Raw genomic sequence first — 18230 nt, forward strand, 5'->3', positions numbered from 1 at the left:
GCGCCCAGAGCTCAGCGCCCATCATTTATTCAGAGTTCATGCTTTGGAGAACACACCGTGTTTTCCCGTTTGTCATGTCGCTTTGTGCTCAGATTAAACTTGGCATCATGTTGTACTTGACACACAATGAAACCCTGTCATTCAGCGCTCCGTGACAATATTAAATGTCATGTCCGTGTGCATTTACAGAATAAAATAACAGCTTTCGGGGGGCCTCTGAATAGTTGCTGCACATTACACTTAATGTATTATGCAAGGGGAGAGTGCCGACTGCTGCTGGCTCCATTGTTGAATGACCTACTTCCTCAGTGAATACACAGGGCATTAGCAAAGGGCTGTCTTCCTCTCTAAAGACTCAACTAGGAGATGGACACTTTGACTCTGCATGATACAAATAATCTCTCCCCCCCCTAGGTTTTGCCTGGATGACACTAAAAGCAGGCATGTTGCCACCATTCAGAAAAAAAGCATTTGTTTTACTCTCAGGGTGAGCGTTCAGTCTCTGCCAAAGATGTAATGTCTGCACTGACCTCTGCCTCTTTCTTTTTCAAACATGCCTATCACATGCAGTCTGAACAGATACTCAGGTAGAGTCCTCACACAATACTAACAGCTCCCTTGCCACACACACCGACACCAGCACACACATTAATCTTTTACCCCGTCTTTGTAGTGCATTGCACCGTTTTGTTGTTTTTTTTCACTTTTCCCCCCACAGGGATTTTTTCCCCCTCCTCCTAGGAGAAGGTGCTAAAAAATTAAGCAGATGTAACTCTTGTAAGTGAAAATATTTATTTTTTGGGTGCACTGAATTTATATAGTTGTTTTCCGCTGACAAATAAAATCATGTCACCAACAATAGACATAAGCACATTTTAGAAAAAAAATCTAATTAAGAAATCTTTTTGAAATGTTTTTTTTTCTTTGGATAACCTTTTTTTCCCCCGAGGGCTAAAAAAGATGACAAGATGAAGGATGGAGATAGTTCAAGTCCATTTGTGGCCTTTCACAGTATTTTGATTTTCCTCATGCTTTTATTTATTCAAGAACTATTCCTCAAAAGAAAGGAGTGAGAGAGACAGAAAGAGCACTGCAATTTACCATCATACTTGAAGGAGCAGTCATTATTTATAGCCAGCTGAGTGATTCTGATATACAATTAACCACTACCTGCTTATGGCCTGTGATTAGAGCCTGTCTATCTGACGGCCCTTTGCTTACTTAAGTGTTTTCTAATTATGACATATGTGGTGGTCCCTGCTGGGCAAGAGGATGCTTTGTAAAGAGAAGATGGAGTGCGGTGCCTTTCTCCGTGTCAAAGTCTGTGTAAAGCAACACATGCACGAGCATGCACGCACACAGAGCTGTATTCATCACCCAGCCACATTATTGCTCTTAATGAAAGAAGCTAGCAGCCCGATGACAAAGTGACTTATGTGCTATTAGCTGGATGGGCAATGGTGCTGCTTTAGATGCTACTTGGACAGTCCACTAGGAAGACACAGCGTTCACGGGTACTGTATATCTGTAATAAAGTAGTCATCTCGTCCCTCATTTGCGCTTCGTTGGTCCCTCCTGATCAATCAAGTCCTTTTATAAACTCATGATCATTAAGCATCATGTTGGGCTGAGAAGGAGCGAGAACGGGGGCCATCAATCAATGAATTTCATTAATAACTAGCTCAGTGTTGAACTTCTTTCTTCACTGCACTGCTGTCATATGATTAGTGAACATCAGCACATTAGACAGCTGGGAACGCCACTGAATGAGGCTCTTGTTTGAGCATTCTTTGAGGTAGCTTCACTTCAGTTGACATAAAAAGTATCGGGGGGGTTCTTTTGGTCATATAGAGAACATGTACACTTTATGTGAGGCAGCATTTTACATACTATAGTATGAAGATGTGGTTACAGTAAGTATCCCTCCCTTCTCTCTGTTATCTATGCTAATTAATATTAGACTATGTGTGCAATATGGCACCACACATTTTCATAAAATTTTATATACTGAGTTTAATATACTTATTGGTTATAAGTTTGGTAATTTATATCTGTGAATTAGAATTATAGTTGAAATTAGGGCCATAAATTATCTGCACAGCATCAGGGTTTTGTTTTAAGGCTGGAAAATATTCAGTGAACCAATGCTTCTTTACTGCCCACGCATCAAGTGCTGTGATAAATTAATGGCACTTTTATTATTTTATAGTGTCATTAAATTTTTACTGATCACTCTGACAAAGAGAAGTAGCAAAGGACATGCAGTATCTGGGGAAGCTGGCCTTCCTCCCAGGAAACGAGAGTGAGAGAGTGAAAGGGAGGGAGCCCATCAGTATATGGCTGATATAAAAAAGGTATTTATAATGTGCGGTGCAAAGGAATGATGAAAAACTTTGAACACAAAAAATACACAAAATGAGTGCTGCTAAATGCTGAAAGGCCTTTGAAAGGAAGAGTACATAAACAAAGTGGAATGAAAGAACAAATCAAGGATGATGAAAAGAGGTAAAGATAAAGAGACAGGAAACAAAAGATGTAACAGTGCACATTATTCCCCTCCCACTCTGACCACGACTGCTGGCAAGCAACTTGTCCCTCCCTCAAATGACTTCAGCATGGAGCTCTCCACCCCACAACTAAAATTATAGCAGCGCACTCTGAGCTGTAGTGGAAAACTGCCACCCACAATAATCTCATCTGCCCTGTCTGTGCAGTCTTTAGTCTTTAAAGTTCAGTTAACAGATGCATTTTGTTCGGTTGCTCATGGTTGCCCAGTGAAGTCATGAGCCAGTCCAGTGAAGTTGTGAGACACACAGGAAGAGAGAGAGAAGTATAAAGAGGATAGATAGCAGAGTCGGAGTGTAAACTTCTTGGGTGAGGGAGCCCAGAAGAGCCCTTGTCAGTGCTGTAAAGAGAGCTTTAATCTGGCCGGCCACAGAACATGTGCCGGAGGCCTGCTGCTCTGCCCACAGGGTGTATTCTGGGCAGAGGCGGGTGGCGGACGGCCCTGTGTATTGTGCCTACTCCTGCCCTATATTTAAGAAACACACTGCCAACTCTGACACTCCTTCACTCTCTCCTTTGTAAATAGCTCCAGGCTATAGGCAAAGCCATATGGCCTGAGATTGTTCAAATACAGATGAAAGAAAAACACACTCAGTAGTAAGGTAGACTGTGGTGCAGATCAGCGTGCAGTTGTCAGCTCAGTTCACCGGGTGTCAGTTTGTCTAGAAGATTTTTTTTTAAACCCGACTATGCTGTTGCACTGATGAAAGAGCTCAGCCAAGGTGAAGAGATGCTTAACTGTGCCAGGCAGTGGTTGTGGCGAGGGGATTGGACACTTACGTCTAATCAGTCCCAAGTGTTGTCGATACCTTGATGAAAATAGATAAACCAGACCTTGGTGCATGTTTTATTACACACCTCTGGACCAGATCCAAAACAACCTTTAGTTCATTTTGTTTTATTTTAAGTCATTATTAAATACACAGTTGTCTGACTCATCATCACCGATAGTAACTTTTTTTTTTTTTCCACTTTGTGTGATTTTCAAAATGACCTGACTCCATGTTGAAAAGGAATAAGGTAAACCAGATGCCACAGGCGCAGATTAAGCTGGCACGTTTGCTCGCCAAAACATTTTGACATCGAAATGATTATTTAAAGAGAAAACTGCTTCATTTCTTTCAGGCAGCTGGCAGGCATGGCATATTTTAGTCCTTCCAAAAATCACCAGTTGCCAACTTAAAGTCATATAATAGTCTGCATATTTTTTTGGCCCAATATGTGTGTGTATATACAGTAAATGAGATGTTTCTGTGAAATCTGACAGCAATAACTACTGTATTTTCTGAGATCTCTAAGGTATTGGTAAAATCTCATCCATGTTTCCTTCACATAGGAACGTATATGATCACATGTGTTTAAAATTTTCATGATTGGAACCTTTAACAACTGCAGGACCTTAAGCAGCCACTTATGTTTGATAATGTGCTGAACTGGCTCTGGTTATATCACACACCTGGTATGTGGCAAGTTGAAGGCAGTGGCTCTCAGACCACAATACAGGGCTTTGTGTATCAAGTGTCAGTCATCACTGTGGTCTGCAGCCCTCAGAGTCTTCTCTCTGACGCTCTCAGGCTAAGCCCCTCAACAATCTGTCCCAGCCCTGATGGAGACAAAGACTGCACTTTAACATGGCTACAGCTCCTCACAACTCAGCGCCTCATCTGTTTTGTATCTTTATTGTAACCAGTTGCAATGTTATTTATAAGTCTGCAGCTTTCCAGTAGTTTTTGCTAGTTTTGAACCATTTAAATGTTAAGTACATCCAGCCATGCGGTAAACCCACAGTTCCTTTCATTCAGACTGTTGCACTCTTTTTACCCTGAGCTCTCCCTTTGCTAAGGCTAATGCAGGCAGCCGGAGAATCAACAGTAGCAGCCACAAAAGGCTGGCATCTGTTCTATAGTAGTCATCCTCAACATCACACAGAGCAGAGATGGCCAGCTATTCCAGTCCCATTTGTACTGCCAGGGCATCACCTCATTTGTTTAAAACTGAGGGAAGAAAGGCCTTTAATTAAATTAAGCAGCTTAAACTATGTAAGAAAACAGTGAGCTAACCCCACTCTGGGCTTTGTGCCAGTTTAATGTTTATTGTTTGTTTTTATTAAGAGGATATGCTATCATTATTCAGGATGAGTTATTTTACCCTGGAGAGAAAACAAGTCAAACCCAGAAAATGTGACCCTTCAGTGTAAATTTAAAATGCACATGTTGTCAAACTACTGGATTTCTTCTGCATGTCCTGGTGTCTACTTTGGGACGTTCTGTGATATTTTTAAATGCATTGTACATATTTTATTGCAGGAAGGATGTTTCAACTGTGTGCCGATGTGCTGAAAATGTCATAATTTTAAGAGTATGTGTTTATGTTCTTCTCCACACTGCTGAGATCATTTGTGTTGACATCATGTACTTTTACGGCTTTCCAGTCCTCAATGATCCAGAACTGTTCTCTGGGTCCTCCAGGGGATTTGAAGTTGGGCTGAAATCTCCTGTCTTATCAAACTGTCCAGGTTGCAAACAGCAGGATATTAGAGACTGCAGCATTACCAAAGCCCTTTCACACATGGACAAAACCCCAAGACTTGTTGGACACTGGAGCCATTATGTTTCTACTGCAACAATACCATAGACTATAAATGGTTCTTTGTGGTCTATTCTTTTCCTCGCTCTTTGTTGTATGTGCCTTGTGGCGAACGCGGCATCACAGGTCTTTGCCACTGAGGCCAGCAGCTTTTCTGAGCGACAGTAGCAGGCCAGAAATTCACTATGTAAAATGACAACTGTAGAAAATAATGGAGCTACCACAGCCAAATGACCCTACCAAGATGCGGGTTTGATGTCTTTCTGGGGAAGAGAAGAGACAGAGCAAAAGACCTGACCTGGAACAGGAGCCTGCAGACACATACACTAGCACAGGCACATATTATACAGAGTCATACATTATTTTTATTCTTTTGGCAAACATGAACAATTGGACAAAGCATTAATGTAAGCAATCTTCACAATAGCACTTGCTGGCTACAGCCAGTGTCTGGGAGCTGAGCATAATCTAATTTGGATGGGCAAACCCTTGTATGCCAAGGATTTACATTGCAGCCAAAACGCCTTGGTTTGCAATTTCCAAGACAGCAGTCGAAAAGGAGCAGAAAATTGCTTCCAGGGCTGCAGACCAGACAAGATTATATTCAAAGTCTTTGTGAGGGCTTTGCCTGAATAGGGTCCTGGCATCAAATACACACACACACGTGCATGCACATGTATGCACACACACACACACACAAAATCACACACATACACATGCAGAAAGGAACAGTATAACCACTATAACCAATAGGTTAGGAGTCTGGATTTTGTGGAGCACCAGTGTAAGCTCCATTTGAATATTTACAGGCTGAGCTTTGGGATACGGGAAATGGACAATTGTAGTCATCAATACTGAGGAGAGGAGATGCTGCAGGGCAGAAAAGGGCAGTTCAATAGGTTAATACAGTGGCCTTTCACCTTTTGATTCCAGTTAGGGACATGTCAGCAGAGGAATATATTTTATCCTACACAACCTCCAGGTTGTCAGATATACAACATCTATGTGAAGTAAAGCACGGGAAATCAGTCATACCTGACTATACAGGGTTCAACAACAGGGCTTGACCATTGCCACAGGGCCAGTAAACTGCAGATTTGGGCCACATGACTGGCGTGTCATTTGCCTAAAAAACTTTTATCTCTTTTTCTCTGGTTGGCCAGTGGCCGACTTTCATCTCTGCAGTTTTTAAGTCAGGGGCTTGAAATAGATTCTGTTTTCTTTTGTGCTGAGGCTGAAAATTGAATTATCACTTTAATTTGTCTGCAGTATCTGAGTATGAGGAATTCAGCTACTCATAAACAAGCAATTTATAATTTACAGTTTACATATGTTCACATTTGTATCACTTAATTATGTAAGCTCTATATGCTGTCTGAATACAATGAGATCCACATGGGGGAACTTACTTGTTCACCTTCACCCATGACCCTGAAAAACAGCATGGCCAGTTATAGCTACAGTGCATAATAGAGGGAAACAATTCAAATGGTTACAAATGGATTGAGATGTACCGTATTTGACTGTAGGCACACTGGTGCATTCTAGGTAAAAGCTTCCACCGGGTGAGGAGGAGATGGTAAATAATGGAACAAAGTAATTGCCCTCTGCAGACAATAATATCTTTAGATAAATATTTCAAAAAGGTAAATTGCAGAAGGGTTGTAAAAGGTTTTATTGTACTGATGGGATATAGTAAAAACAGACAAATAAAAAGACAAGCAAGAAAATCTGCTCCAGTAAAGCATGAATATTTTACATGTCCTCAGGTTAAAGGCTTGTATACTGTAGAACAGAGAGTCTGATCTACACCATGTTCTCCTAGGTCAATGGCCAGGGAGGGAGGGAGAGACAGAGCTAGAGCCATAGTGATAAAGGTTAGGGAGGAATGCATTGTACTGTTCAGACACACTTTGTATGAAAAGATGAATTGATCCATCTGTAAGCAGCACTTAGACCCACTCCTCTGTCCGGTCATTACAGTGGGATAAATCAATATTTAATATCCCCCTCTAACAGCCACACTGGATGATCTTAACCTCTCCTTAATCCCATTTATGTTACCTTTCTAGAATCTTCTTCATGTAAGCTCTCACTATGATAAACTTCCAAACAAGAGACTGGGAGGAAAGCTATTAAAGACCACACCATATTTATGTCAGGTGAGGCGCTTTCTTGAAATATTAATATTCTGAAACTGACCAAAGTGAAAGCTTTTATCTGGGGCATTCAAACCTTTCTAGTCCGTTGGCTTGTATCAGCAAAAGACTCTCTCTCCTTCTCTCTCGTTGCACGGCTGAATTACAACCTGCTGTTCTTTATTGCAGCCGAAGGATAAAGATGATGGGGCAATTCTTTTAGCTGACTTGATAAAGCGTGCCTCTAATTTCACACCATCCTAATAGGACCAGTGTCACTGAAACTAAAAGGTGACAATATCTCACTGTGATTTGCACAAGCCAGAGAGTCAAGCATGAGCCCGGTTAAGGTGTCATTCAACAAGACATATAAAAGACGTTGCAATGAAAACAGAAGCATATTACCTGAGGTGATGTTTTCAATTATTGATATTAGTTGGTCTTTGCAAGAAACACATAGGTATGTAAGGCCTCAATGACTTCAAATGAGGGGTTATAGCAATGCAACAATCACGTTTTCCACCTGAATGTAGTCTAATCATTATTTGGTATTTCATTTCGGTGTTGTCAGTACTATGATGCAACTAGTATGGCCCCTTTGTTACGACTTCACCTTTACCTACCCTTCCCCCCAAATACACACACACACACATGCACACTCACACACTCTCTGTTTTTCTATCCCTTTTGCTCCTCAGGTGGCAAACACAGACAAAAGGTAGATTAGAGGTGAGGAGTGACTATTTCAAGCAGAAGATCCCTTTAGGAAAAAAAGAAAAAAAACAACAAAAAAGAAAAGCACCCTCCTCCTCTGTGATGATTGCTTTAACATAGGTTAAAGTCCCAAATTCAGAGGAAACGCAACTAAACCCTACAAAAACAGGGAGTAAAAAAGCCATTAAGCTCTACCTGCTGAGGACAATGTAGTAGTAGTTGTGTGCAGCCTGTTGAAAATGGCTCTTTACAGGCATTGTTCATTTACCGCTTTCATGTCGTGGCAGATTCCGCTGCTTGGTTGAACACCAGCTAACGTGGCTGAGACTGAAAATACGGTGCTTACATACTAATGCTAAATGCTTCACATACCAAACTTTAACTAAACAAAGAAAGCTAAAAATAAGGGGAAAACAACTTAAAATTTTATTTTGTGCAAGATTATATGCCTATTTGTTTGTTTAAATTTAGGGAGAACTTGTAACATGGTAAAATATATATGTATATATATATATATATATATATATATATATATAATTTATTGATTCATTAGTGTAACAACCTTATCTCTTCTGGTTAGTAAGTGGTAAGTGCAGGAGAGGCTGCGTCTCTGTCCTCTCTGTGGGCTGCACTAATTTATTTGCTTCACTTCAGTAAGAGCATAGCTGATTGCCACCTGCATAGACAGTGATCTCTTCCAAACACCAAATTAGGGGGAAATCAAAATAGATATTCATTGACTTTTTTACATATACATTGACCTAGTTGAGGCTGTTGGTTGAAAGTGTCAGATACTGAAATATTAATGAGCATCGCTCCCAGTTCCTGCCTGCTCCTCACAGCCAACTGGCAACATGGCATCAAGCTGAGGAGAGGAGGACAGCTTTTTTCTCTCCTTGATTGACTCATCGATTGAAGATATTTTTAAAGGGAATCCCTGGGAGTGTGTGCTCCTGGTACAAAGCAGCCCCATCCCGTGTCAGGGGACGGAGAGGGCTGCAAGTCTGCTTTAATTGGGCAGAGACTTCTGAGTCTTCTTAACCCACACCGGGCACTGCCATGGCCTGTCACGGCCCTCACACCAACATCAACAACACTGAGCCCTCTGAACACACACACACAAACATATTCATACTAATTTCAGTAATCGGACATGTACATACTGAAGTATGCCAGCTTTTATCAATATGACCACCCTGGACATGGATTAAAGAAAAATATAAGTCTTAAGAATGACTGCTGTATTAAAATGACCATGTTCCACTTTCTTTAATAGTTTCTTTCCTACACTACTTTCAGGAAGAGCTGAACACTCTCGGTGGTCATTTGCTTTACGGAAAAAGCTTGCAGTGGAGAAGACCTGAATCAGGAATAAAAGAGCGGCAGACTATATAATAGTAGTCCTAACCTTGTCAACTCTGCAGTTGTTAAGGCCCACTGAACTGAGGGCGGACAGCTTCGCCTCCATGCCATGCTGGTGATGTTGCAGCTGTTCCCTCTGGATCTGCTCCTTCATTTTCCTAGCCTCCTGGATGGCCTTCATCACTGTGTCCTGGTCCCCAAACAGCGCGGTAGAGTTTAGGCTGGACAGAATATCTATACACACACAAACACGCACACAGTGGAGTTTGGAAAGCAGTATTAGTCTGCTAAAACACACACACAAAAAAAAAAACCAAACAATAACAACTTGAGAATGGCATTTATTTGTGAAATATTGAGTACCAAACAGGATTAAGGCTTTGCAATGTGGTTTCCTCAGATGTGAGTGCATACTCTAAATGTGTGTTTGAACAGTGTGTATGTGTGCTCTGTTGTTGGTGAAGTGGAGAATCTCTGAGCTCTTACCCAGAGATGAGCCCCGTCCCAGGCCTCCTCCGAGTGGGCTGGGGAGACAGCCCTTGCCGAGGAGACTGTTAGGGCTGTTTTTACTGCCGGGGAACAGGTTTTGTGTTGGGGATGTAGGGGATTTGACCAGTTCTGTCGTCTTCGGCCGAGCAGACAGGTTGAGCGGCTGTGTTCCTTCCTCCTACGGCAGCAGAGGAGTATGAGAGAAGACAGATGTGAATAGGTGGCCTCCCCCCTCCCCCCCCTTTTGAAGGAGCTCCGAATTCCCAGACAGCACAGTTCTCCTCTGTTCCTGGTTAATTATAGGATCCCTATCCTGACCCACACCTCCTCCCTGATTCTTCCCTTTCCTTGCTTCTTTCTCTCCTCTCCTCGCCTCTTCTCTCCTATCCTCTTCTTTCCTCTCCTCGTCCATCTTTCCTTAGGAGCTGTGCCACTGCGATCTTCCTCACAGTTGCCCAGCGCCTTTGTTCACACTAATTAAAGCAGATTCTGTCTCTCTGTACATCTTCATCTGTTCTCCCTCTCCTCCTCCCTGCTCTCTGTGTCTGCACTCTGGTTCGAAGAATAAATAATGACCAGATAACGGCGGTGCCAGTGATCAAAGACAGCTGTTCCATTCATCAGATGTCGACTTACATTATCTACTTCATTAACTTGTTTTCTAATTTCATTCCTCATTTGTGCATACTTGGTTTTATCATATGCTTTGATATGCCAATTCCTAAAAAAAAATATGATGTGAAAAAAAACCCCTCAATAGTGTAGCTCTGAGATGAGGTCAGAGCACGGTGCATGTGTTTGGTGCTGTATTTTCTGGGCTGGTTACAGCCTTTTAGAGTAGTTACTGATGTGAGATGAAGAGCACTGTTTTCCAAGGTGTCATCCTCAGGAGTTTGTGCACTAGGACCTAAAATGTTTTATCTGTGGGTACCTGCAAATAGAAAATGGGGGCAGAGGGCAGGCATTTCAGAGCTTGCTTATTTACTTAGGTAACTCTATATGAGCTATGTGAAAATCTGTGCAAAATTGACCAGATATATTACTCATATGTTTTAATTTGTACCTAACATTAGACTAAATATTAAATATGATAAACTACAATATAATAAACTACAATATAATATAATATAATATAATATAATATAATATAATATAATATAATATAATATAATATAATATAATATAATATAATATAATATAATATAATATAATATAATATAATATAATATAATATAATATAATATAATATAATAAACAATAGTCAGAATTGAATCAATTAAAAATATCATCAGTTCATAATTAGATATTTAAGCTTTATAAAAATAAATAAATACCAAGGTGATGGACACCTTAACAACAAGTGGCCTGTAAACTAAGAGACACACATGCTGCATTTTGAATTGAAACAACTCAAACATTTGTGTCGCAGAAGAGAAATGTCACTTTGCACAGTGTAAAAGCTGTGTGTATACAGCAGTCTTTTGAATCAGATTAGGGCTCATGCTGTCGTTAACAGTATTTTTCAAAGCCAAAGTGTCTCCTTGTCCAAACATATGGCTCAAGCATAAACTGCCCCAAGGCCTTGTTATTGCTGTGCCAATAACAGTTTGTCATGTAGTGAAGTTGAAAGCATACAAACAAAACTAAAGGCAATCTGATTCCACTGGACTGTGTATACACATAAGAGGATGACAGTGTATGCATGCTCTCCATTTGTATGTGAATCATTTCATTTAAAGTACTTCATTTTGTAAAATTTGGCCACATTTATAATATTCTGACTAGAGCTGTTGTATACAATGGTCTATTTGGCATCAATGTAACCAACTGAAGTAGTAAATAGAGGATTGTACTCATGTTATGAAATGACAGTTTTGAGTCAGTTTGAGGGCAATCTTTCAGTGTAAATCCCAAGAGGCGGAAGACCTCAAGGACTGTGTGTGTGTGAAGAGAAAGCCAGAGTGCCTTGCAACCATTTCAAGGAGATGATATATGGTCTTTCTTCATTGTGATATTATTAAGCTAAACTACTCCAAATGGCCACATGTTTCTGATTATGACCTTAGTGAGTGGGGATGATGTATATGGCCTTCCCTCGGCGAGGAGGTCTAGTGGAGTCCTGCCATACAGCAGCAGAAAACACACATCCTACATTTGGTTTGTTTACAAGGCCAAAAAAGTCATCAATCCTACTTCAGTCTTGTCAGCATTTGTACAGCACTGTTGTAATGATTTTAGTCAATTTCAGCTGCAAAAAAAGAAGAAGAAAAAAAAACTTAACGTTGTGTAAAAAATAAATAAAAATAAAAAAATAGAAGCCATGTGTTCCACAAATTACTGGCTTGGAGCAGCCATAGCCATAGCAACCATGTCCACAGAGTTCTGGTTAAGAGAGAGAGGGCCTTGTTAAAGCACCACAGATTGATGGCCTGTTAGATGTTGGGCTCAGCACCGGCCAGCTGTAAGTACTGACTGAAGTAGTGAACAGTGTAGATGCTACTTTATTGAGACAACACCAACTAGGCTAGGCTAGGTCAAGTAGCACTCAAGGCCTGGACTGGTGGGTGGGCAGATTGATGGAACGGAGGGTTGTACCTTGACTTGAGTGATGGGGCTGGAGGAACTCTTGTCATTCTTCAGGGAGGAGGGAGAAATGGGCCCACTTGCATTGAGTGGCTGGGGGAGTGGAGGCATCTTGGCTCCAGGAGAGACCTGCATGCTGGCAAGCTGGGCGGCATACAGTTGCTGTAGGGAGGTGGAGAAACCCGCAAGGCGTTAACATCCAAATCCAGCAAACATTCAAAGTTTTATATTCTGTCTTTTCCTCTCCCTAGAACTCTCTGCTTCTGTGTCTGCCTTCATCTCCCCCTCTCTCTCTTTTACGTCTTTCCTCTCTTTCCATGAGGCTGGCAGAGAACCTCCATCAAAGGTCTTAACTGTATTTCAAAGGCTGAACCCAGAGAGAGACAGCAGTCTTAAAAACCACACAGAGATGGCTTTCATTCAAAATACTTGGAGCCCCTATTTTCCACTCATCACAGAGAAAAGTTTGCCGACTGGATGCAAGTGTGTTAGCAAAGATCTCTCATTTCTCTAGATCTACACAGCTTCTTATTGAAGTTTCTAGCCTGTGATTTGTCTCCACACTGCCATGTGAGACAGTCCCATTCCATAATGTTAGAAACCCAACCTCAGTTGGATTGCCATCACAGAATATTTTAAACACAAGCATTATTAAGGCTTAGAAACCTACACAAAGAACACTGATGTAATCACCATTATTTTCCTTGGCGGTAAATCAGTAAGATGTCCAACTGTTGGTGACATTACCACACAAGTGGGTGGTTCAAATGACTGGCGAAGCACTCAATAACACTTCTGCTTGTAACAGGGTTGAACTCTGAAAGCTCAATTTACATTTCCACCACTGGACTAATTACGTGGCATATACTAGAAAGGGTGGTTAAAGACGTTGATATGAAGGTTTGGAAGTATTTTAAAAAAATATCTGGTCAGCCACAGACTGTTAATTGTCTGTTGGATCAGATTTTTGACACAGTAATTCATCTTTCATCCTGGATAAAGTTACAGTTTAATGTCTTGACGCTAAATTGTGTGCCTATTTTTTATACCATTAAAATCCGAAACAAATAATACAAGACTGATTTGATTTAATGATTATTTTTGTGCTTGTTTTTCTGTGCCCACAGAGCCCAGCGCTCCCGCACGGCTGAGATTTCTTTCCACCCCAGGTCTGCATTGATTGGCCACCAGGTAGGTGATGAAATTGGCTTTTGTCTCCTGCTGCAAATGGCAGGGGTCTGTCAAATAGAGCTACTGTCTGGGAAAGAGTGTTACTCCATGTAATCTTAGACCTCACTTCATCAGACAGATAGCACCCCTTAACTCCCCCACTGGCCTGCTTTCTTCAGACTAGGTAAACCTTATAGTTTGTTGTGTTATTCAGTCAGATGGTGCTGTCAGGAAGAATCTAATTTCTCTTCCTCTGGCCAATCAGCAAACCCTTTCTCATTTCCTGGTCCGACTGGCCATATACAGACCGCATTTGTGTGGATGGAAAAAGTGACATGGCCCCGTTGGCCTCACCTACGGTGTAGATGCAGGCTAAAGCCAAACAAAGCACTTTATGTCCACGCACATATCTCCAGATAATAAACACATACGTGCTCCTGTAAGAAACTTTATCACTGCCATATAAGCGGCAGTACAAAAGGTCCATTCTTCCAGGGGACCTGGGGATAACAACAGCACATGGGCAGCGGAAATGACAGACTGATTATGTTCCCACAATGATAGCACTGCCCCCACCTCCTTCACAAACAGCCTTTTGTCTCCAACAGGAATGGACACAGGAGTGGACCCAACTCTGTTTTCTCCACATCTGAGCTAGACTGAGTTAATGTCAATGGTAAAGGCACTCTGTGTGTGCCTGTGTATGTGTGTGTGTATGTGGGGGGGGGTGGGGACAGTGACAGAGAGAGGATGGAGAGAGGGGATACTCCATTCACTGCCTGTCACTCCAGGCTACACATGAGTCTTAGTAGAAGGGCGGAAGCTGAGTCTGTTGGACAGATGTTTGCTAACAGGCCTGTCGCTCTGGCATGCCCCTGACCTTGAGTGGGAAGAACTTTATTGTCCCGGAAAAAGGGCGTAATTAGACTTTGCCTCAAATTAGACGCAGTCAGGATGCCCCTTTTCAGCACTGATTAGCAGGTCAGTGCCATGGAGTGAGAAGCAATAGCTAGTCTTCTAACCAGGAACAGTCCACCTCCAAGAGCCGTAGAACAATAAATACAATCAGAGGGAAAGACAGATGAAAGGCGTGTCAACCCACCATACACTGCTCGAGGACAGATATGAAATATGTCAGTGTTGATCATGTGTTGTCTGGATGCTTTTACCATCGAATGGTTTGACACCCAGCATTTACTTCACTTCGAAACAAAACCTCATGAAACATTACAGGAAGGGGTCAGTCTAAAGGCCAATGTGTTGTCGAAGGCTGAAGGATGATGCGTCCTGCCAAGGCTGGTCTCCCTAAGCAGAAGACATCTGCCTGCTTCCCCCAGTTGATTCTCTCACATCTAATGGCCCCTTCTTCATATCTACTTGCCAGGTGGGGGCAGCAAAAGGTTCATGGTAATGAGGGTCAAGCTGAAAGTCAATGCTCCAACTCTGGGGTATTAGAGGAGTAGGCAAAAGCCTGAGTGGAGCTCGGGGCCCTTCTGTTTCCATTTTCTCTTGCTTTTCTCCCATCTACTCTTAACACTAGTTGTTTTGCTTTTTTTCATCTTCTAGGACACATTATACTTCTGTTCATGAAAAGCCACAGAGCAGCACACTGAGGCACAGCTTGTATGAAGGTAGAAAATAGCAAAAGGAAATAATAGCTAATGAGCTTGCAATGAAGGTCTTAAAAGCAATCTGACAAAAAAGAAATATGTGCCTGCATATTACATGTGTTCTTTCAGCTTGAAGGCAGGAGCAAGTTCATGCTATGTTCCATTGTTAAAATTATACTTGTATAACTAGTATTACAATACAGCATGTGTAAATTTTTTTTCACCTTGAAAGGATTTGCCTTTTTCCTAAAAACAGCGCTATCTTATAAAACAGAAAAAAAAACAAACATACATGAGGGAACACACAAACACAGCAAGTCTAAGGTTTTACTTCTGACCCCATCGTTCCCTGTTTCCCAGTAGAACAGAGGGGATCTCAGCAAGCATGGATTCAAAGTGAGTGCAGCATGCCCAAGGTCAGCCTGTTAGCCCCTGGTAATTAAAAACAAGCCCTCTGGAGGCAGCAGAGGTTAAACAGGGAGGTTCACTTTCCTGCCTGTGACATTAAACTGAGATTACACACTCTGCTGATGATGTTAGATATCTCACATGTATGATGTGCAATTAAGACGGGCAGCCTCAATTGTTTATTTAAACAAAACAGTTACTATGGCTCAATGTACAATATAATGAATTATGAGAAAAACATAACTTCTATCTGCTTTTTCTTCTTTCCGCAAACACTGGAGCATATGCCTCGCAGTATTAAGGTTAAGAAAAACTTTCAGTGGAAAAACAAATGTGCATCTTGTTTTTCGCAGTCACTGCATGGCAATATGTGCTGGAAAACACAGTGGCAGATATTTGTCAGATTTGTGGCTGCCAGCAATGACGGTGTATTGCACATTTAGAACTGTAGCATGCAAAAACATAAAAAATAAAGAGAAAAATATTTGCCTAAAATCCAAACAATTCCTAATACCAATTGCATTTTACATGAGATAAGCATTATCTGATGACTGCCGCACTCGTTATTAATCGTACGCTTGTCTCTTTGTTTTGCAAGTGAGTCTGTCTGTCTGTCGATGTCTTTTTCACCTCTGTCTGGCCTGGGCGCTGAGCACTGGGCTGGATATGAGGGCATTAACTGTGCTTCAGTGCACCACACCATTTAAAAGGCAGCACAGCGCCAGCCCCGTTTGCCACAAGGCTTGTACAGGCTCATTGCCCATGGCGACCAGGCAGGCTGACCCAGGCTATGCCCAGATGTCTGGAGTGGAGGAAGGCATCCTGGTGCACTGTGCCGATGCTTTCCAGTATGGCCCAACATCTGTCTCATCTGCTGGCACCCAACCTGCTCTGCCCTCACCCCTCCTCCCTCCTCTTGGCTTTCTCTATCTTACATCTACAGTATATATATTTAAGTCCTTCTATCAGTTTCTCTCTCTGGCACATACACACACAAACACAGTCCGCCTTGTGTAAGTGTGTGCGTGTGGGTTTCTCCAAGCCCAGGGGCCCCAGAGCCAGCCCTACCATTCAAAGTTGCTCACTGCATTATCCACTCTATCTGTCCATCTGTCCCTCTGTTCACCACTGCCTCTATCCAGCTGCTCACCTAGCTGTCCTATTAGCCAGCCTTCCACACACAGATAGCATTGCTGCACTGCTCTGGGTTACCTTCAAAGACCGAGCTCCTCTGCTCATAAACACAGAAACAGCTGCTCGCTACAGTATGTCTCTTCTCTCTTTTTTCCCCCTCCTCCTCCTCTCTCTCCCTCTCTCTCTCTTTCAAAGTCAAAAGTGCTTCACTTGTTAATGATGGAAGCCGTTTCTTCACATCTGTACTACATAGACGTTTACATCCAAACAAAAGATAATGTGCAGTTTTCTGTACTCCCACTTTCTTCCTGTTTGTCCCTGACTGTGTAACACTCTTTCTTATCACTCCAGTCGTCTAAGCCACTGAGGACTCCTTCAGATATGTCTGTCTGCTTGAGATCTGGTCCAAGTTGTTGCTGAGCATGTGGGCTGCTTTTCATCTTTACAGTGGGAGTGGGAGCTGAGGCTTGGCCTAGGTTTATCATGGGCCTAGAGATGCCACAGCAAATGCGGTGGTTGGTAATTGCAGCGTTACTTCACTCCATTCAAGTGGCTTGATTTCCAGTACAGTTAAAAAATAAGGGTGTGATGGGCCTAGACAATTCAGGTGGAGGGGGGGAGAACAAGTGTAACACTCAGACAGAAAGAGAAAAGAAAAGAGGATGGGAGTAACAGAGAGAGAGATACACAAACTAAGACACTTAGAGAACATTCAAGATGTGGATGGGAAATTGAAAAAGCAAGACAGTGAGACAGAGACAGGAAGAGACAGAAAATGCAGCTTTGATGGAGTGAAAACAGTGGATTTCTTTTTATTTGGTCCACAGTGCGTACAGAGAACCCATATGTTGTGTTAATGCTTTCTTTAAAATAGCTTAAACCACAAAATCTACCTCCAATGATAAAAAACAGGACTTTCTCAAAGGTCCTCCTGTTTACAGGCTCTGTAAAAAAAAAGGATGGGTCACATATATTAAGTTCATATTGGCCTTTAGTAAATTGTTTTGTGCTTGGCAACTGATGCAAGGTATAGTGTACAAACAGCAAATTAAGTGCTACCCCAAATAGAAAATTCTTTTGTGGAATTAGGGAAATTCTCTTCTTGTCTCTTCATTCAATTGAATATAGTAGGTGTCCGGACAGATTGGGGGACAATCTGAACACAATTTCCTCTGTTAGGTGAGAGGTGTCAGTTGTAATCAGGGAAGGACAGGCAGGGATGGTGCCATTGTTTTCTGCTGGTCCCGGGCTCATCCCGGCTCTGTGTGGGCACTAATGAAGAGGGGCATGTCGCGCAGGGATAGTTTACCCGCCTCCTCTCCTGTGAGTTGAGAACGAGAGCCAATCTGTCAGGAAAACATTGAGTGAAATTGCCCTGTGGTACAGCAATGCCCGGTGACAGCCACTTGCAGACTGCCAGCCGGAGTGATGCTACCACCCGGTATTGACAAGCAAATTACAGTCTCCAACA

General features: G+C 42.1%; 1 protein-coding gene across 11 annotated transcripts in view; it reads right to left on the reverse strand.

Annotated features, from left to right (window-relative positions):
* Window positions 1–18230, reverse strand: part of sox6 (SRY-box transcription factor 6) — a 135518-nt gene that overhangs the window by 14908 nt on the left and 102380 nt on the right. For all 11 annotated transcript variants that reach the window (XM_071488591.1, XM_071488587.1, XM_071488584.1 and 8 more), the window contains 3 exons: window positions 12450–12599; window positions 9852–10032; window positions 9412–9599 (listed from right to left, as the gene is read on the reverse strand). In XM_071488591.1, coding sequence (XP_071344692.1) covers window positions 9412–9599; window positions 9852–10032; window positions 12450–12599 — 519 coding nt within the window. The remainder of the gene's footprint in view (window positions 1–9411; window positions 9600–9851; window positions 10033–12449; window positions 12600–18230) is intronic.

Source organism: Trachinotus anak, unplaced genomic scaffold (assembly GCF_046630095.1).
Source record: "Trachinotus anak isolate AG129_WGS33_773 ecotype Australia unplaced genomic scaffold, CSIRO_AGI_Tana_v1 ptg000011l, whole genome shotgun sequence".
Lineage (NCBI taxonomy): Eukaryota > Metazoa > Chordata > Actinopteri > Carangiformes > Carangidae > Trachinotus > Trachinotus anak.